The sequence below is a fragment of the Vicugna pacos genome, chromosome 1 (genome assembly GCF_048564905.1).
Source record: "Vicugna pacos chromosome 1, VicPac4, whole genome shotgun sequence".
Taxonomy (NCBI): domain Eukaryota; kingdom Metazoa; phylum Chordata; class Mammalia; order Artiodactyla; family Camelidae; genus Vicugna; species Vicugna pacos.
The window spans coordinates 121,976,926-121,998,514 of record NC_132987.1 but is presented as its reverse complement, the minus strand read 5'-3'; the positions used below and the strand labels follow the sequence as shown (position 1 = coordinate 121,998,514).

General features: G+C 46.2%; 1 protein-coding gene and 1 long non-coding RNA gene across 3 annotated transcripts; one reads left to right on the top strand and one right to left on the bottom strand.

Annotated features, from left to right (window-relative positions):
* Positions 1 to 1,528: 1,528 nt before the first annotated feature.
* Positions 1,529 to 12,172, bottom strand: NDUFV3 (NADH:ubiquinone oxidoreductase subunit V3). 2 transcript variants are annotated; one of them, XM_072969773.1, is made up of 4 exons: positions 12,038 to 12,172; positions 10,733 to 10,850; positions 4,169 to 5,236; positions 1,529 to 1,768 (listed from the first exon to the last, which is right to left on the bottom strand). In XM_072969773.1, the coding sequence occupies exons 1-4, from the start codon at positions 12,083 to 12,085 to the stop codon at positions 1,605 to 1,607; spliced, it is 1,398 nt and encodes a 465-aa protein (XP_072825874.1). In that variant the 5' UTR covers positions 12,086 to 12,172; the 3' UTR covers positions 1,529 to 1,604. The 2 variants fall into 2 exon arrangements, with proteins under 2 accessions (XP_072825874.1, XP_072825880.1); XM_072969779.1 differs by lacking the exon at positions 4,169 to 5,236.
* Positions 12,173 to 12,182: 10 nt separating this feature from the next.
* Positions 12,183 to 18,061, top strand: LOC107033594 (uncharacterized). The gene is made up of 3 exons (XR_012076662.1): positions 12,183 to 12,479; positions 17,789 to 17,895; positions 17,984 to 18,061. It is a non-coding gene; the product is annotated as an uncharacterized lncRNA (long non-coding RNA).
* Positions 18,062 to 21,589: the final 3,528 nt, after the last annotated feature.

Here is a 21,589-nt window from a genome sequence, read left to right as displayed (position 1 = left end):
TCGGCGGGGCACGGCCGTGATGCCACCAGGTGCCCGGTGCTGTGTATCCAGGCCTCTCCAGCCTTTTCAGGAGGCGGGGGAACCGAACCCCCCAGGAGACCGAAAGATTAGCCCAACCAGACTGTTCCAAGGGAAAACTTCACACAAAGGAAAGTACATTCAGACTCATCTTCATGTAGAAAGAACTTCCCTCCGTGGTGTTAACAGGGAAACGCACTCTGTGGCTGTACAGTCCACGCCCCCCACGCCCCCCACACATCACAGGGGTTCCGTGGGCACGGTATGAGAAGCAGGCAATTAAACGAAGTAAGAAGAAACCCTAGCAGGATGCGAAACTGTATGTACGTTACAGGGTCATATCTGACCAAACCCACCGGGCAGACATGCCAAGTGTTAGTAATGCTTGGGTTAACGCTGTGGATTTTAGGCAATCTTACTATTTTCCATTTTCTTCCTTTTGGTAATGTGGCTTTAGTACTATTACAATAAAAAGTGTGATTGGAAGAACCTTGCTGAGTTGCTAAGCCTCTTGGGTGGTGACAAAATCTGAGGCAGATCACTATACTGGTTTTCAACACTCTGTTTTACTCTTGGCTTGGACTCATTTTAAGAACTGCAGGATTATAGAAATGTGAGTCGTAAGTTACCACACACCGTTCTGTCTGCTGTAAACTGACTAGAGGCCAAGAACCAGAACCGAAATGAAATAAAGCCCATGAGTTTGGGCACAGAGCCAAGCAGGGAGGTGTGAAAACAGGCAAACGGTGACACGCCCCCCGGGGCGCAGACAGTCTCCTTTAGGGGCACCTGCGTCCCGCCAGATGGACGCCGTCCCTCACCTGGTGAGTGGTCTCATCTGGATGTGTGACTTCCCCAGAGCTGTTTATTTTGTCCCCACGAGGTGTGTGGTGCAGATAGCAAGTGACACACTGGGGCCCGCTCACACCATGGTCGCCTCCAGGTGAGTCCTGCTTCCACGAGTGCTGGGAAGTCCCTCGGCCATCCCAGAGACCCTCTGTGGCTGAATGAACGCAGCCCGTGGGGCCACGGGGCAGGCGCTGCTGCTGGGCCCCACACGACCCCCACCCCTCACCCCGCCTCTCAGCGCTGCCTGAGCTCATGGCGCGTGCCTGATTCGAGGGAACAACGTTCTGGTAACAAAATGCTGTACTTTAACACCATAGTATCTTTGCAAAGTAGTAGTTGAAGTGGATAAAAATCCCATTTCCAATTTATCAAGAACTACACCTACCAAATTAGAAGTCACCACTGCATTTAACATCTTGCTGGTAAACGAGATCAATGCAAAACCGACCAGGGGCTCAACACAGCGGCATCACACTGACGGAAGCACCTAGTTCTCTAGTTCTGTGGATTTGCTCAGTGAGACCTACTATGTAGTGAGAGAAAAATTCCCTGCACACAGATGTTTCTAAACACGCAGTGAGCAAACCAGCAGCGGGAGTGAGGCTGACTCACCTCTCCCTACGAAAGGTGCGGAAGGGAAACCAGTCACGCACGCCAGGCCTCAGGACTGCCGAGCAGATTTTATTTCTGCACGCAAGAATGCGGGACAACAGAAGGTTTATCTTTAAACGGAGCTCTCAGTGGCGCGGCGACTCCCGTCCTGAAGAGGGCTGAGGCATCCTGAATTTCAAGAGGTCCAGGTTGAGGTCTAGGAAGGTGTACGTGCTGTAGTCATGATGTTGGAGGTTCTTGTAAGTGGAGTTGTCGAACGGCTCAGCGGAGGCGGCGGCCTGTGCGGGCCCTGCGGGGGACACACGGCCATAAGGACAACCGACAAGCAGGGCCTCCCCAGTCAGCGCGCGCGCACACACACACACGCGCGCACACACGCACGCACACACACACACACACACACCCCCCAAGCATGCGTCACGAAGCCCGCCGGCAATGAATACTCCGTCTACTCAGAAAAGCCCGGAAAGCAACAGTATCTTCAAAAGCAAAGTAAAGAAGTCAGCTGAAAATTTACACTAAAACACACAGCCTTAACAGTGTAAGGAATGGAAAAGTTTTTACAATGTGTCTTCACATCTTACTTTGTATACGTCTAGACCCTGGGCTTCTCAGAGTCTTGACAATGCCAAGAACAACTCTGGAGGGTCACTTAAAGATGCAGAAAGGGGAAGGGTACAGCTCAAAAGGCAGAACACGTGCTTAGCATGCACGAGGTCCTGGGTTCAATCCCCAGCACCTTCTCTAAAATAAATAAACCTACTTACTATCTACCTGCCCTCTATCCCCCCGAAAATGATGCAGAAAAAAAAGTTCTATTAAAAGTCTGTCTATAATAGAAATAAGCCGTTTTACAGAAGAAAAGTTTCAAAAGCAGAAACTTAAGTGAGCCTTCTTAGTCTCTAAGTACAAGAAAATTAAACTCCAACAGGTTCAGTAACAATCACACAGGTCAGGGGAACGAGACACGGGACGTGCAGGTTTTAACTTTTCTGAAGAAGCCGTTGGCATACTCTAGAGTCACAGACTAAAAAATCCTCATGCAGCTTTATTTAAGTGGAAAAAAGAACTAAAATCCATACACCTGCACATCTGGTAATCTTTAAACTAAGTGTGTGGATGAAGCAGAAAGCACACTGCTCTCCTGCAATGGGACAAGCGACACGAGGTGACTGAACTGAAGCCGGCGGGGGTGACCTAGGCCTGGGGAGGTTCTCACTGCCCTGCGCCACTGCCACCCGGACTCTCTGCTTCCCTTCACGCTGCATGAAAAATAACTACAGTTTCTCATTATTTGAATTCATACCAAACACTTTTTCTTTTTTTTAAGCTGCGTTAAAACAAAAACGATGCCTTATTAAAGACCTGACATCTTTCCAACCTCAACAGGCGGAGTATCTCGATGTGGTACAGGGACATCTCAAAGCAGGTGCGTTCTTAGAGTCCACATGGGAACGCGGCCTTAGAAAACTCTCATCAAAAACCAGCCCCCACGAAGGTGACGGGCCGGGCGGCCAGGCCGGGAGGGCTGCGCAGTGGAGGCAGCGGGCCCTGCGGACGCTGCCCCTGCAGCTGAGCTGGGCTCCTGGGCAGCGTCTTTAGCCTCCAGAGAGCAAAGAGAGTACCAGGAAAACAGCACAACCATGAAAAACGAAGTCCAACTGTTTCCAAAAAGATCTGCTGTCTGAAAACCCCTAGTTCTGCGTTATCACCCTGAAGGTTTTGGTTTCCTCTCAGATTTATAGCGGAATGACTGAAACAGCAGCTCAGGAAAGCAGTTCTTGCCGCCTCGAGAAGCCTGGCGGGCGCCAGCACTCTGCGTGTTTATGAAAGAGGAAGAGAACGAGAGGGAAGAACACACACAAGTCCTGCTGACGTAAAGCAACCAGGCGCAGTGACACGGGCGATGAAGCGCAGCCCGGGGAGGCTTCCGCGCGGGGCGCACGGGGAGGAGCTGGGGCGGCCGGAGATGCACCTCCAAGGGGCGCTGGAGCGCGCGGCCCAGGGGCCGCCCAGGGCCCGCCACGTGCTACGTAACGTGAATAAGCACACTCCCTTCGGAAATTCATGGTAGCAAAAAAGTCCTTCATAAAAATTCAATATAGAAAAAAAGCAGCCTGTTGTTACTCAGGTAAATCGGAGCAGGAAACGTGCAGTGTAAATGAGACGAAAGCAGTTCAGGGCTGCCTTCGGGTCCCTGCTTTAATTCCTGAAATGGGATTTTCCCGTTGGCAGAGAGATGCTAAAAAAGCAACCACCTGTCTAGCTCTCCTGAAGACCATCACACCGAGTGTGCCTGTCACTCATCATCTGTGGGAGTTACACAGGACCCCTTCACTTAGTGGGTGCTCTGCAGGTTCATGAGACAAGCATTTAGACACCCTCAAAAGCTAAGGGTGATGATGTGAAACTGCCAATTTTCAAAAATTATACTGGTTAAGGGACAGTCAAGAGTGCCAAGGGCAGACTCTTTCATTGTGAAATAAATTTTAAAGGTTTTAGGGATTTTGTACTCAAGGTGAGCACGACCCGTGATTAGGACCTGCCCCCTGCTTCTCTGGGACGGCGTTACAGGCCACGCCGCTAGCACCGAATCTGACAGGTGCAATGCTTCCTCTCATCACTCAGCTCTTCAGAGTCTAACCACCCCCAAGGACAGAGGCGTCCTCGACCACAAGCCACAGTATACCCTGTGCGTGGTCCCGGCCTTCCACCGGGGTGGCTGAGTCCTCCATGACTTCGTCCTTTTCCTCAAGCTGCAGTCCTGCTGTCTTTTCATCCAACGCGTCTTTGTGATGAACAGGAGCTGGCTTCAAATGTTTTATTGGTAACTGATCTTCCAAATCCCCCTCAGCCTTCAAGAGTCCGTCTGCTACTGGCTCTCCCACATTTTCGTTTCTGAGCGGGGCAGAAGCCGCCTCCCCGTCAGGTGCTGGTACTTGACTTTCCCCACGTCGCCCTCTGGCCCCAGGAGGAGTTGCCTGCAGCTGTGTTCCTGCTCTGGTTTCTGCCGATGGGGTGGGCGCTGGGTCGCCGTCCGGTTGTGTGGAAAATCCTGATTTTGTATGGTCAGATGAGACTTTTTTAACTTCAGCTGCCTTCTGGCTTCCTTTATCGATGTCATTTGCTCTAGCTGCTCTGTGCAATTGTTTTTCTTTTCCACTTTGCTTTGTAAACTCTTCACCCTCTTGTGACGTGGGTGCCGTGGTTTTTGGTTTGGTGTCCTTCCTGTCCTCTACAGGCTTCCTGGAGGCCCCTTTCTTCTTTGCCTGGCGGGGCCTCTCTGGAGAGCTGAGGTCTGCATGTGGCTGCTGTGACACCCCAATTTGGGGGGCTCCATTTGCAATGGAACGGGGGGCCTCTGCTTTGGGGAACCCTCCTCTGCCTTTGCTCTTCACTGGACGGTCAGCTCCTGGGCTGTCACCCTCCTCGTCGGACTCCGAGTCAGAGGAGCTGGACGAGGACGAGGATGAGCCACCTGTCGCTCTCCTGCTCCCTGGGACTGCGTCTGAACCAGAACCCTGGTTTCTGGATGGCGGCAGAGCTTTCTGAGGAAACTCTACCAAAGTCTTTCTTGACAAACACTTCGGAAGCCCTTCCTCTGGGACCAGCAGGCTGTCACCGGGGTTGGGGTTAGCTACCTTCCTGCCTCCGTTCACAACTGACCGGGAGGAACTGGGCGGAGATAAGTTTTTAGACAGTTCAGCTGCTGGTGGGGTGGCTAGTGGCTTCCCCCTCTCCTTTGGTTCCACTACATCTAGGAAATGGCATAAAGAGGAATATTATTTTTAATATTTAGTAAAACCATATAAATTCATCAAGGTCAGACATTTCATGACACATCACCTTGTTATGATAATATCTTCAACATAATCATCTTGGGAACTGTTTCATGGAAACCCAATCCTACCGTGCAAGCCAAGCCACACGAGAGACAGAGCCATAAGAAATGTAGATTTTTTTTGGTAGCTGAAAAGTTTTTAAATGGAGCTTTTTACCAACAGAAGTAACAAACTTGTCTCCATGTTTCACAATGAGTTTCTTGATAATTATTTTTCAAACTACTATTTCATCTACATTTAAGGGAGTTAAACTATAAAGATATTTGCAGATGAAGGTTTAAAAATGTAAAAAATTTTAAATCTCTAAAAAATTTGGTGCATCTCAAATATTTTAAAAGTTACCCATATTGTATGAACTTGAACTTTCCGAACAAAACAGCAAAGCAAAAGTAGAGACAAGAGCCTGGTTTGGGTCTGGGGTGTGCGTACGCACGAGTTTAAGAGTGGGGAGTCGGCGGGGGGATCACGTGGTTCAAATGAAGCTGCCCTGGGAGTGGAAAAGTCCTTCAAAATCACATCATTTCGGGATTTCTTCTGCCCAAGAAAAGTATTACAAGATCAAAAAAGTCTAAAATACTTAAGTACCATATATATCACTGGAAACAAGTTTTAAAACTGTTAAATAAAGTGCTTGGTAGCTCACAGCGAAAAAAATGTGACAATGAATGTATGTTCACGTACAAGTGAAAAACTGTGCTCCGCACTGGAATTTTACACAACATTGTACATGACAGTAACTCAGTAAAAAATGTTTAAAAAATACTTTGGGGACAAAACAACATAAAAAGAGTAAGCTGGAGTTTCCCTTGCCCTTTATGGATTCAAAATGGCCGGCCAGTGTAAGTAAATATAAATATAATGTATAAAAAGTAAAAAAAAAAAAAACAAAAAAACTAAAAAAAGTGCTAATAGAGAATTCTTATTTTGCAGTCAATTATGAAAAAAAATGAAATCCCACAGCATATTCAATAAAGTGAATGTCATTCAATTTTCTCAATTTTTAACCATACAGAAGAAAAATATAGGACAAGGTTTTATAAATTAAAATGACTTCTCAAATCTAAAGCAAAATCTAAAAAAAAATTACAGATGAGCAAATTCTAAATCCAGTGTTTATTTTCAAATCTAGGAGTTTATTTTACACTAAAAGGATCTCAACCCTACTTCTTTAAAGTGGAAAAACTGTATTCCTAACTTTGCCATCTTACCAGTGTTCAAAAGTTTCTAACTGTTTTCTGAGCTCAAGGACTTTATATCTTTGTCTGTCTGTCCGTCTGCCTATCTATCTATCTGGATATGGAGATACATATATATATCTATATATATCACAGGATGATGGAAAATGATAAAAGAAAACTAAGGAACAACCAAAAGTCAGAAATGAGCCAGAGAAAAGGATATGACTGAACAGCTAGAGCAGTGCGTGACTATTTACACCACCTCCTCCACCCTCTCCATGCCATGTCGGACTCCGTGGCCATGTGTCACCTAAGAATCTGCCTTCTGACTGCAGGAGCAGAGCTCAGACAGAGCTCCAGAATCATGTTAAACATTAAAACAAGGCACCACTTGACCTCTCCCTTTCCTGTGTCTCTCGAAACCACACCTGATACAGCTCAGGAATTCCTACAGGCAGCGTAGAAGATAAGCTGGCCTCCAAACCCTGCTCACCTGTCTCATTAATCCACTTTTATGTTGGGCATGAATTTTCCAAGTGTGAAAAATTAACTTAAAATAAGACTTACTTTACAGAGGCTGTGTTGAATACAAAAAACTGTAATGCCTCAATCTTCCAAAATTTATTGTGGAGACTTTTTAAACTGTAAATATGTTATCAAAACAACATTACAGGTGGATTTATCACCTACCGAAAATGGAAAGAACACTTCAAATGGTATAATTTAGAAATTTCGTCTGAAAAGGAAACTTCTGTTGACCATACGAAGTAAGAATGCTTTGAAGTATCTTTTATTCAGGTGAAGTTTTTGGGAGAAGTCCACAGAGAGGCTAATAAAGTCGAGTCACGCATTTTGCTTTTGGGAGCCAACTTCAGACCCGCCCCAGCACAGACCCGGAGTCCTCTTTGGGACTCAGAGGAAGCTTGCCATGATGATCTGTGGCTGCTACCCCTGTACCCAAGTGCCGGGTGGACACCACGCCTGCATCAACAGGTCAGATGGTGTCACCTGGAGGACAGACTACCATGCAGAGAACACGGCCCTTACTCTGAGTGTGACTGTACCCGCTTGTTGTCATGAAATCTCTGACATCTGTCTAGAGGCAGGATGCCTTCTACTCTGACAGTGTTTTAGTTTGAGTGTGACTTTCCTTGAAGATCGAGATAAACAAATTTAAATGACCCTAAAGACAGCAGAGATAATTCAATAAAAACAAAAACAAAAACAAAAACAAAAACTGGGGGAAAAAAAAGGATAAATACCTGGAAACATAAAGCTACCTAAATAACACTAGCAAAGGAGACCCACCTCCCAGCACCAGGTGGGGACTTCCGGGGACTATTTCTAGCCCTCAGAGCCCATAACAGCCCATGTAAATAAAGGTCTATGAACACCAGTGATGCGCAGAGAGGAGCTCTCCTGTTGCTTCTCTACCTGCTCTCAAAACAGAAATTAAATTCCCTGAATTTCTTCTCTGCTTTTTGAAAAGCAAGGGAAGGCATGACCTTCAACTCCTTTGCTGTCTCCTCTTGAAACAAAAATGACTGGTGTTTGAAATAGATCAGCAACCACAAAATACTTCCACGTCGCCAATGAGTCACAGAATTAATTTCAGAAACAAAGCACATTCAGGTCAGAATCAAAGGTGCATTTCAACAAGCTGTGAAAGAATACAGTTATCCAAATTTTATATGGTAATTAAAACTTTTTTTTACATGTGTTTGACTATAAAAATTTGTGTTTTGTTTTTGCTTTTGTTTAATGAACACATGAGGATTGAGATTTTTTTCAGAGGAAAGACAGCACACTGATTATAAACTGCACTTGTGGGGCCTTCCTGCCTGGGCCCGAATCCGGGCTCCACTACTGACACCTGTGTGACCTTGGGCAGTTCAGAAGTGCCCTGCCCCCAACTGTCTCCTCTGTGACATGGGGATACTGAGAGCGCCTGCTCACAGGGCTGTGGAGACCAGATGGGGTCATCAGCATGGAGAGCTTAAACAGTGCCCAGCACTGCTGGTTACAAATAAATACATCAAACTCCTATTTCCAAGGAGTCCTCACTTTCCAGACTGAAATAAGGATGTGAAATAGATAATTAACTTTGGCTTTTTGGCAGATTCTTTAAAAACCGACACAGGAATTACTCAGTCAATGACTTATTACTGACTGCCGCAGAAGTCAGCCTAGTGACTGAATCCACCTGAACACCAAAGCTGGCTAGCCAGGCAGTTCTATGGGAAGGGGTGCCCACAAGAGGCCCCCAGGTTCTGATGGCTGTGCCCACAGTGCTGGCTGCTCTCCTCAGGAAGGAAGGCGGAGCCCTGGATGGAACGAGGGGGAACGTGCTCTGTAACCCCAGGTGCAGGCCCTCTGGCCAAGAGTGCATGCTTAGGGCCCCGTCTGCAGGCAGGAATCTTCCCTAGAGCCTCCAAGGCCACCTGCAGCTGATGGGGTTCATCTGGCCATGTGCCACTGGTGGTTGAAAAGCATGTCTGTATCCTACACTCACAAATCTCTGACACTTCTGGGGAAACACTGAGGCCACATGTGTACCTTACACTCACGGATTTCTGACACTTCTGGGGAAAACACTGAGGCCACGTGTGTACCTTACACTCACGGATCTCTGACACTTCTGGGGAACACCGAGGCCACGCGTGTCCCTTACACTCATGGATCTGACACTTACGGGGAAACAACTGAGGTCACCCATGCTGACTTAGATGCATTCTTTCTTTTTCTTCACGCAGGGATTATAATTATTTTTTAAATTATAAGATACAAATGTAATGTGCATTAAAGACAGTGTAGTTCTGAAAACCGTCTTCCCACCTGACAGCACCCTGATATACACGGCAGACACACACGGCACACGTCAACCTCATTAAGACTGGCACGCTGCTCCCACCAGGCCTGAACAAACTCGGAGGCCTGCAAGGCCTGCCACATCCAGAGGCAAAAGCCACAGGAGCCCAAGGCCAACTCCTAGCTCAGTGTTCCCTTCTCATACCCACACCCCAAATCCTCACGGGATGAAGTCCTCCGTTTCTACTACATACAGAAGCACATTTCTAAAAAGGGGGATCTTTGGAAAAAAGAGTCTTTAAGCCTAAGATACCTATTTGAAAACATACAGGTTAAGATGAAGGAAGAACAGCAAGTTTAACAACGAGGCAGGTATAGGACAGAACACAACAACGTTCCTGCTGGATTTGGGCCGCTGGGGCTCGGGCAGCAGACATTGCGGCAGGGGTCGGGGGGATCCTCAGCCCAGATCGATGGCGTGTGAAATGCAGCTGGGGGCCGGTATTTTATAACCTAACCAAGTTTGTGTGTGCAGACAAAGGAGGGACAAAAGTATCTACACACTCTCAAACATTCAAACTAAGGAAATTATATTTTGATGAAAATAAGACAAACTCAAATTATCATTCTAAGCCCCAAAGGGTCAGCAAGGGGAAGTTATCTACCATGTACGTACTTTAAGAGTTAATGAAGGTTTCACCAATTAAGACTAAATGCAATAAACCTGGATTATAATCAATTGTTAATAATGAGCAGGGAGTAGAAAATATCATCCCGGAAGTATCTAAAATACATGCTGCATTTCCTATTTTCCTTCCAAGAGGATATGCTACCTGGATTCAGGGCAGGGAGTGGGGGGATTAAGTCTAAATTTTTGATAAAAAAAAAAAGTCAAAACGACTGTAGAAAAAGCTGGAAATAGACTGGACACCATGTTTCATCCAAGTGATTCACAAGGGAAATTGGTGCCTACCCGCAGCCCCCTCTCCACGGCCTTAAAGGGCCACCTGCAATCCTGCACCGCGGCTGAGCAAAGCCTGCGAAACCACAGATATGCCTCAGAGACACTGAAGAAAGTCACCATCAGGCAAGACAAGCAAGGTGGGTTCACAGCTGCCCCCAGGAGCGTGGGACCCATATCACGGCCATCAAGCCCCACTGAGCCTGTAGACTCTGTCTCCTGCTGCTGCAGGTTTAGAAAATTCAGACAGAAACAGTCCAGGGCTAAATGATGAGCCAAAGACTGTTACGTTGCTGCTCTGTTAGGTCTAAAACTGGTTACAGATCTTCAGTTTGATTATAACCTGGACACGGTAGGGAATGAAGAAGTCCAATTACGTAGTCAGTAAAACCCTTTTCACACTTGGGAAGCTGATTTATTTGCTCTGCACTCTCTCTCATTTATAACTACCATTCAAACCTTACTTTTTGGTGGACTTTGCTTCTTGGGATTTGGTGGCAGTCCCTTTTCATTCTTTCCTGATTCTGCAGAGAGAGAAACTGTAGCAGCAAGTCCTCGAAACACTCGGGCTTCTAGCACGCTCTGACAAAAGATGGAACAGATACGGATGTTTAAGAGTCACATCCTTTGTAGCAGCCATTACAATGTGAATACCAAGTGTTATCGCGACATATCTTTTGCAAATGCTTTGCATTCATATGACAAATTTCTGATGGTTATTACAATTTACATACTATACATTATGGAAATTTTTTGAAAATACAAAAAAAGCTGCAAGAAAAAAACACCTGAATTCAAGGACAGTCACTATGAACATTTAGGCATTGCCCCAATCAGACTTTCTTCTGAGGATCCTTTTTGTAGTCTCCAGTTACCTACCGACCTACAAAATACTGATTCCTTTTGTAAAATATTTTCCTGTACTTTGGATATAAAGTGGAAGACGCACTACCTAGCCATTAAAAATGACGTAGACGAACAGTTGCTTCAAAACTGTCTACAATATACCGGACAGGTAAAACACTGTATAAAGCGCTAATTTACTCAGGATGTATTTACTAAGGCCTACTACGTGCCCCACACTGTTCCAGATGCTGGACTGCGAACAAAAGTGCCAACAGCACGCATATGAAGGTGACACATTTGTTTTTTTTATAGCTATGACGTAAGCATGTGTGTACACGTACATAGGAAAGCTAAACTCATTCGGGACTAGATATGAAGCAGTTAATAGTGGACGCTGACAATAAATCCCCCTCCATCTGTACTTCATTTTGCAACGAATAGAGTAGTTGCTGCTCTTGTAATAAAGGCCACTTTTAATTTTAAATATAGTAAAGAGGACTTAGATTTTTCTATATGGAGAAAGAAAGCCCTTCTGGCTTCTTGGCGGCTGCCAGGTGAGTTACTGGGTCACCAGGGACCCGAGAGTTCCCTCATTTCTTCTTGGGTTAAATAAGAAATAAAAAAACTCTGTCCTTTCGGTTCTAACAGGGCTCGGCGCGGGACAGCTGCGGCCCCCGCACCTGTCCGCGGCCTGGACCGCACACCGGAGGCTCCCTGGTAATGCGGGTCCAGCGGGGCCGGGGGGCGCCGAGGTCGGGGTCGCTGTCGCCGGGACCCTCGCCGGCCCCGGCCCGGCCCCGCGCCCTCCCCTCGGGCCGGAAGCGGGGTCAGCGGCGCCCCGGACGGCTGGAGGGGACAGTCAGGGCCGCGGCCCTCGCCCCGGCCCTCCGCAGACTCCCGGCCCCCGGCCCGGCCCCCGTTACCTTCAGCGCCCCCGCTCGTCCTTGCCTCAGCAGAAGGGAGGCCGCCATGGCTGCAACTCAGCGCGGGCCGGGAGGGCGGAGGTCGCACCGCACGGACGCGGCCGCGGCGCGCGCACTACCTCCGGAAGGCCCGCCCCCTGGGGCGGGGCACCAATCACAGGCAGAGACGGGCGCGGGGCGGGGTAGCAGCCGCTGCGCACGCACCACGGCGGGGGCCCTGCGCGCGCTCCCCGGCGGCCTCGCGTTTCCCGGCGCTGCGCCTCGAGGCCACGCCCCCGGGCGGAGCGACCAATCACAGGTTCCCGCGGACCCGGGCGGCTCAGCCGCCTGGGCGCTGGGACGCTCAGGTGGTTATTGCGGGTGTCTGTCCTCCGGCCGAGTGGTCACCTGTGGTCATCCTGCAGGGCCACCTCTGGTGGGACCGTGGACGCGCTCTTGGCCTGTGAGTGCACTAGTCCCCGAGCTGGGCAGATCAGAAATGCGAGCTTCTTAGTCTACCTGCATGTTTATAGGTTGCAGTGCACAGATGGGCCGCAAGTTAGGCGTAGTCAGGGAGTGGGTGTAGTCAGTCACTGGCCTCCTCCTCTCCGTACCACGCATGTCTTCACGCCCACTCCCGCCATACCGGTGCTGGGAGCGAGTCCATACAAGAAGAGCGCGCCCACATCTCACCTCCGCCGGGGAGGGGCCCTCCACCTGGGCTGAGGCGAGATTCATTCAGGTGGCAGGAAAACGGGGCAAAACAGGTGCTGCGTGAACCGTGCTCCGTAGGATTAACAAAAAAGCTTCCCCGTGGGATTAACAGAAATTGCTGACTAACAGAAATTCTAGAGCTTGTCTTACAGAACAGCAGCTAAGGGACAGCTTGCTCAAAACTCCTCTACTTTTAACCCGCCTTCACTGAGCAAGCTTACCTTAATTGTTTTTGACTCCTTAACCACCCCTGTAGATAACACCTCTGAGGTATGGATCACCGTAGGAACAGGGGCTTCATTTGTTTTCCAGGGACTTGGGGTGGGCTTCTGTCCAGTTCAAGCTGGCTAAGACTATTGGGATCACCAACCCCAAAACTGGGCCTGTGGAAGCCGCAGGTGTGTGATGATTGACCTTTTGGGGTCAGAGGGCAGAAAACGTCACCCGCAGTCATGCTAAGCGCCTCCATTTTTTTTTAACGTGCTTCCCATGAAGTAACACGTAACTCAGATATGCCTGTGCCTCACCTTTTCCCGACCTGAAGCTTCCTGTCCCCACACCTGACACCGCCTGCTTCTTCATCTCGTAAATGCCTCAAGCCCCTCGCCTTCCAGAGGTGGATTTGAGATTTGTTCACCCACCTTCTCACTTCCCTGCCTTGTGAATAAATTTTTCTCTGCCTGCCGCAAACCTTGGCGTCTCAACATTTGGCTTCTGTGCGTCGGGCAAAAGAAGCTGGTTCAGTAACCCCCAGACCCTTGTCAAAGGGGACTCTGGAGTCAAGTGGCTGCAATGGGACCTGTCACCATCCACCCTGGGAGGCAAAGACAACAGCTCAGCCTTAGGGTAATAATGAGAAAGGAGTCCTTGTCCCTACAGGAGGCAGGAAGAAAACATGCTATGGAAGAATCATGCTTTGCTCAAACCAGATTAACTCTTGTCTCTGGGGAAAAGTGTTCGCTCGTCTTTGTGAACTGTGCTGACCTTACAGGTGATGAAGAAAATTGAAGGGGATAAGCCACAGCTGCCACTTGGGGGCCCTGATTGAGAATTGGAACGTCCACATCACTGTCCGTCAAGGAATCCAGAGCCCCCGTTCCCTCCCACCAGCCTCGGGGCACAGTCAGCTAACGTAGATGTCCAGCTGGGGTCTTAAGACTCAAGAACCAAGTGAAAACACCTCCCCTAGTCAAGGAGGTGGGGGCACCAGCCTGAGGAGGGGCACCTGCTTGAGGGCAGCGCTGCAGAGGGAGTGACCCGGTTGGGGAGGGGGGTGGGCATCTTAATGGTTTTCAATGAAGCAAGAGGATTATGGATGTGAAGGTAACTATGGCAACAGTGTGTTAAGAGCAGCGCCTACGCCTGGGGGTGGGGGAGCTGGACCTGCTCTGTGTGGAGGTAGATGCTGGCCGACGCTGCATTTGGCCAAAAAGGAACAGAAACAACAGGGCCAAGTGCAAGAGGCAAATAGAAAACAGAAAAACCAAGCAGAGGCTGGAGGAAGGCCGGTGGTTTCAAGAATATTTGTGGAGAGAAGATTGTAGTGTCAGCTGGAAAACTGTAGACTAGATTTTGCTGAGAGCAGGGGTTGTTCCTCCAGTTGTCACTTCTTTGCCCGAGTCTTTCTGCAGGCACCTGTCACCTGTCTGGACTCTAGCGAGTACTGACCCAACATTTTTAGGCAAAACCTCAAAATCCTATGTTTGTCTATAATCCTCAATTAATTATGTAGTATTCTATCTGAACTACTAGAACCCACCCCCCGCCCCACTCAAGGGTGAATTAACCTTCTTTTTAAGATAACTAGATAATTGGAGCATCACTTGGACCCAGTGATGGGTCCTGAGCTTGAAGGTGTTTCGGCTAAAGAGGAAAATTAAAATACTCAGCGATCGCACCTTCCTCACGCATGAGCGAGGTCTGCGTTCTGATCTAACACATGCATTCTTTGTAAGCCCCAAAGGAGATATATTATGGCGTTTTCCTGTGTTAATTAATATAATTTAATTCTGTGTCTTAAAATTACAGAACTTTTACAAAACTTTCAATAACGTCGTTTTAAAACTAGTTTAGGATGACCATATTACTAAGTTATTAAGATAATTTTCTTTTTAATGAAAGAGAACTAAAAAAAAAGATTGCTCAGCAACAGGAAAATTAAATTTAAAGGCTTTTAGTAAAGAAAAAAATAAGGGAATAAGGAAAGTTATAGTTACTTCGGATGTTCCCAAAACTGTGCTGTAGAACATGCGTAACGATGTCTGTCTCTGGCAGTAGTCAGTCACTAGATACTACGAAAACCCTCGGGTTACAAAACATGTAGCGATGCTGGGTACAACGTTACAAGCATAATTTCAAATGGTGGGTTCTGTTCTCATGCCCCTTCTGTTCCCGTCTCTGCTGGCTCCTGTACTGGAAGCTCGTGTTTCTGGGCTCTTCTTTGTGGGAGTTCCCAAGTCCTGGGTTAAACATGCATTTCTCCTGAGTGGATTTGGGTTTTCTGTCTGCCAGACTCCTGTGAGTGCTGCTTATCTTGGTCTAGTGTGATCATTTTTTTCATAGTTTGGAATGTCCTGGACCCAGGAAGTGTGTGTCCCCAGAGGCCAAGAAACAGAGAAGCAAGAAACCACAAGAAGCCAGCCCTGCCCTGGGAGCGTTTGCTGATCTCAGTAAGCCAGGGCCTTGGTCTAATTGACGTCAGGAGAGGAGGAGACGAGACTTTGGCCCCGGAGCACTTGGGAGTGGGCTGGACAGCACCAGAGGAAGTCCTTGCAGATCTGCGCGTCAGTGATGGGGAGAACCTGGGCAAAGCCGCCTGCTGGCAAAGAAACCTAGCAAAGCAAGGCCACAGGAAATGTGTCTGTGTCGGGTGGGGAAAGCTGTCTCAAGGCCTCTTCTTTCTCAAGTTTGGGGTTAAAACATACGCTTATGTCCCAGGGTCCAGGACATTCCAGGTTATTTAACTATATTAAAATTTCTTGGAGGAGAAGGGTGGAGCTCAGTGGTAGAGCGCATGCTTAGCATGCACAAGGTCCTGGGTTCACTCCCCAGTACCTTTATTAAGTTAATAAATAAATACATAAACCGAATCACTTCCCTCTCCAAAAAGAAAGAAATATATAAATCAAAATTTCTCTTTAGCAGAAGGTACTACAAAAAGTGAAACGACAAGAAACGAATACAACATTGTAGATCAACTCTACTTCAGTTTTTTTTTTAAATGGTGGGAAAAAAAGTGAAATGAGAAGTCACAAGCTGGGAAATCATTTAACTCATGGGGATTAGTATCCAAATACATAAAGTGTTTCCTGCTTATTAGCAAGAAGGACAAGCCACTCAAAAGAATAGGATAGTGGCTACCTCTGGAGGGCGCTGGGGGGCTGGGGTGAGGTCTGCACGAGGTCTGGGGCTTCAGTTCTGTCAGTTAACATTAGTTCTTCAGATGTGTTGTGGGTATGTGAGCATTTGCTCTCAAACATGTGTGTTTTTGATTTGTAAGAAATATTTCATAATATACTTCGATGAGCTAAAAAACCCACAAATACTTTGTTGCATTTGGTGCTCCAAAGTTATATGATGGTTTTAGCTGCCCACTTTTTAATGGAAAAGATATAGATTCCAATAGTGCTACTAGAAATTCTGTCTTTGTGTCCCCTGAAATGGTGAGTAGGTTTGTCCAGCAAGATCTTGTGTGTACGAATCTTGTGGCTATAACCCTGCTCTCAGTCATTCCGGATGGGCCAGCCAGGATAAAACCTGCCTGCAGCTTTGAAGCTACGCCTTCATGTTTCTCCCAGCTCACCAGGTGGACTGTTACTGGAGACTTTCCAACCCTCTAATGAACAAATGTCACTACCCACTACTCGAGTAGCTAAGTGCTGCCACTGAGTAAGAACTCAGTTGTTAGGACACCACTGTCCCCAAAATGAACATGTATGTTGCATTAGTCTGCTAGGGCTACTGTGACCAAATGCCACAAACTGGGTGGCTTTAAACAACAGAAGTTCGGGGGGAGGGTATAGCTCAGAGGTAGAGCACACGCTTAACTTGCCCAAGATCCTGGGTTCAATCTCCAGTACCTCCTCTAAAAATAAATAAGTAAACCTAATTACATCCCCCCCCAAATGTATTGTCTCACAGTTCTGGAGGTTGGAGTCCCACATCAAGGTGTCAGAAGGGCCCCTCAACCTCTGTGACTCTGGGTAGAATCTTTTCTTTGCCTCTTCCTAGCTTGTGGCCAGCAGTCCTCGATATTCCTTGGTTTCCCTCCATCTGTCCAAACCCTGCCTCCGTCTTTGCAAGGTGTTCTCCTTGTGTATCTTCACGGAGTCTTCCTTCTGTGCATGTCTGTGTGTCTAAATTTCTACTTTTTATAAGAACACCTATCATGTTGGATTAGAGCCTGCACTAAAAACCTCATTGTAACTTGATTACCTCTGTAGAGACCCTCTCTCCAAATCAGGTCGTGTTCTGAGCTCCTGGGGGTTAGGACTTCAACATGTCTTCTTTGGGGGAAACATAATTCAACCCATGACCTGTGTCAAAACCAAATGGGGGGAGGGTGTAGCTCACGTGGTAGAGAGCATGCTTAGCATGCACAGGGTCCTGGGTTCAGTCCCCGGTACCTCCTCCAAAAATAGATGAAGAAGTAAACCTAATTACCTCCCTCCCCAAAATTAAAAAAAAACACCGAATGGGAGATTAGGAGTGACACTATTTTTTTAATGGAGAAATTGTCAAAGCTTTATAGAGACGTAACTGACAAAACATTGTGCAGGTTTAAGGTGTATCATGTGATGATTTGCTATATGAACAGTTGGCCCTTTGAACAACAGTGTTTGAACTGCAGGGGTTCACTGATGGTGAACTTTTTTCAATATATTGAGTACCTGTATTTTCGCTTTACAGATCTTCAACTAAGTGTGGGGAGAAGTTTGTGTTCGATTAGAGATCCTAGTATGTGGACTCAGAAGACCTAGGGTTTGAGCCCTATTCTGTCCACACCGTGTTGGCTTCCTGCCCTGGGGGGAGTCCTTTATCAGTTCCTTTGTTTTTCAGGTAGAGATAGCTGGACATGCGTTTTCAAGAGCACGGGATCAGCGCCCCTAACCCCTGAGCTGTTCAAGGGTCAGGTGTATATATTGCAAAATCATTACCACCATAAGGTTAGTGAACACTTCCTTCACTCACATAGGTATACGTCTTAAAAAACTGTGGTAAGAAATTTTGAGATATACTCTGTTATCTTTCCAGTATACAACCCAGTATTGTTAATGGTGGTCACCATGCTGGACATCACACACCCAGGACTTGCGCATCTTAGAACTGGAGGTTTGTAGCCTTTGACTATTTTCACCCATTTCCCCCCGACTCCCACCCGCCAGCCTCATTCCCACCAGCTGCCAGTCTGCTCTGTTTCTGTGAGTAGGGCATTTTGGATTCCACATATGAATGAGGTTATACAGTGTTCATCTTTTTCTGTCTGCCTTATTTTGCCTCTAGGTTCATCCATGTTGTAAAACGGCAGAATTTACCTTATTTTTTGGCTGAATAATATACACATTACATTTTCTTTCTTTTCTCTCATCGATAAAATGTTAATTTTTATTGAAATACAGTTGACATATAACATTATATTAGTGTGTACAATGTGATTCAGTATTTGTCTATAGTGTGCGGTGATGACCACAGTAAGTCTGGTTAACACCCATTACCACACATAGATGCAAATTTTTTTTTCTTGTGATGAGAACTTTCAAGATTTACTCTCTTAGCAACTTTCAAACCTGCAGTGCTGTATTATTAACAATACAGTATCATTAACTATGGTCACAGGCTGTACGTCATGTCTCCAGGACCTGTTTATCTTATAACTGGGAGTTTGTCCCTCTTGAACCTCTTCACCCATTCAACTCCCATCCCCACCTCCAGCAGCCATCATCTGTTCTCTGTATCTATGAGTTTGGGTTTGTTTTTTTTTTTAGATTCCACATACAAATTAGATAATACAGTATTTGTCTTTCTCCGACATTTCACTTTGCATAATGTCCTCACGGTCCACCCACGGTACTGCATATAACACATTTTCTCTATCCATCCATCTGTTGATGGACACTAAGGTTATTTCCATGTCTTGGACACTGTAAATAATGCTGCAGTGAACATAGGGTGCAGATACCTCTTCAACAGAGTGATTTCTTGCCCTTTGGATTTATACGCAGAAGCAGGATTGCTGGGTCATATGACAGTTCTGTCTTTTATTTTGGTTTTTTGAGGAACTGCCACATTGTTTCCCACGGTGGCTGCATCAGTGTAAGTTCCTACTAACAGTGCACAAGGGGCCCCTTTCTCCACATGCCCACCAGCATTTGTTGTCTCTTGTCTTCGCGATGTTGGCCATTCTAACCGGCGCGAGGTGGTATCTCACCGTGGTTTTGATTTGCATTTCCATGGAGATTAGTGATGTTGAGCACCTTTGCGTGTACCTGTTGGCCTTCTGAATATCTTCCTTGGAAAAATGCCTTTTCGGGTCTTTTGACCATTTTTAATTGGATTATTTTTCTGCTGTTGAGTGGTATGAGTTCTTCATACATTTTGGATATTAACCCATTACCAGATGTATGATTTGCAAGTATTTTGTCCCATTCAGTAGGTTGCCTTTTCATTTTGTTGTTTCTTTTGCTGTGGAGAAGCTTTTTAGTTTGATGTGTCTGACTTGTTTACTTTTTATTTTGTTGCCTGTGTTTTTGGTGTCATAGCCATACGATCGTTGCCTGGACCAATATCAAGGAGCTTTCTCTCTATGTTTTCTTCTAGGAGTTTTATGATTTCAGGCCTTATGTTTAAGTCTGCAATCCGTTTTGGGTTAGTTTTTGTGGGTGGTGTAAGACAGGGGTCCAGTTTCATTCTCTTGCGTGTGAGTATCCAGTTATCCCAGGACCGTTTATTGAAAGGCCACCTTTTCTCCATGAGCATTCAGGCTCCCTTCTTAAACGCGGGTTGACCGTACATGCGTGGGTGTACGTCTGGCTCTGGGTTCTCTCTGTTTGTCTGTGTGTCTATTTTAGTGCCAGCACGTACCTGCTTTGCTTGCGAGAGCCTTGTCGCAGCTCCGCCCCCTCTCTTGGTGTTGGTCTGTCTAGCTCTTCTCCTTCGTCATGACTCAGGCCTGGCAGGCTGTACGTTACAGGGGTCTGTCCAGTTCTTCTAGGTTATCCATTTCTTGCCTATTACTTTGGGTCTTGTGATCTTTCATACATCCGTGGTATCGGTTGTGATGTCTCCTCTTTCACTTCTGATTTTATGTATGTGAGCCCTCTCTCTGTCTCTCTCTCTCTTTTTCTTAGTCTAGCTTAAGGTTTGTCAATTTCATCTTTTGAAAAACGAGCTCTTTGTTTTTATTGATCTTTTCTGTTGTTTTTCTGGTTTCTATTTTATTTACTTCTGCTCTGATCTTTGTTATTTTCTTCCTCAGGCTAACTTAGAGCTTTGCTCTTTTTCTAGTTCCTTGAGATACAAAGTTAGGTCGTTTATCTGGGGTCTTTCTTTTCCCTAAATGTAGGTGTTGACTGCTGTACACCCCCTCTAGTGCTCTTTCGCTGCATACCTTCAGTTTTGCTGTATTGCGTCTCCATTTTCATTTATTTTGAGATATTTTTTGATTTCCCTTTTGATTTCTCATTTGGCCCATTGACTGTTTAGGTGTGTGCCGTTCAATTTCCACGTATTTGTGGAACTTCCAGCTCTTTTCCTGTTGTTGATTTCTAGTTTCATACAATGTGGTTGGAAACGATACTTAGTATGATTTCAGTCTTCTTCAATTTGTAAGGCTTGTTTCGTGACCTATCACGTGATCTATCCTGGAGGCCGTTCCTTGTGCACTTGAGAAGAATGCTGCTGTTGGATGGAATGTTCTGTGTGTGTGTATTAGGCCAAGTGGGGCCTAAAGTTACAGTCCAGCGTTTCCTCATTTGTTTACTGTCTGATGACCTGCCGCTGTGGGAAGTGGGGTACTGAAGTCCCTCCGTGGTTACTGTACTGTTGTCCATCTCTCCCTTCAGATCCGTTAGTATTTGCTTAATATATTTAGATGCTCCAGTGTTGGGTGGGTATATATCTGTATCTATGACATACAGACGTATGTTACAGCTTCTGGATGAACTGACCCCTTTGTCATTATAGAATGATCTTCTTTGTATCTTATTACAGCTCTTGGCTTAAAGTCTCTCTTCTCTGTATAAGGATTGCTATCCTGCTCTCTTTTTGTTTCCATTTGCATGGAAATTCTTTTTCTATCCCTTCATTTTAAGTTATGTGTGCCCTTTAAGCTGAAGTGTGTCCCAGCTATAGTTGGGTCTTATTTTTTTAGCCATCCACGCACTCCACGCCTTTCATTAGAGAATTTAATCTATTTACATTTAGAGTAATTATTGGTAGGTAAGGACTTATTAATGCAGTCTTATTAATTATTTTCTGGCTGTTTTGACGTTTCCGTGTTTCTTTCCTCCTCTCTTGCTCTGTTCCTTTGTGAACTGATGCTTTCCTGCAGTGATACGCTTCGATTCTCTTCTCTTTTTCTTTTGTGAATCTACTGTAGGTTTTTGCTTCGTGGTTACCATGAGACTTACATAAAACTTTGTTTAGATAGAGCAATTTTACACTGATTAAAACTTAACTCAATTGCATACAAAAGCTGTACCCTTTTACTCCCTCCCCTGTATGGTTTTGATGTCACAATTTACCTTTCTAAATTGTGTGCTCATTAACAAATTATTGCAGCTGTAGTTGTTTTTAGTACTCTTCTTTTTAAGCTTTGTACTCAAGTTAAGTGGTTACCATAGCTCTGTGTTACAGTGTTAG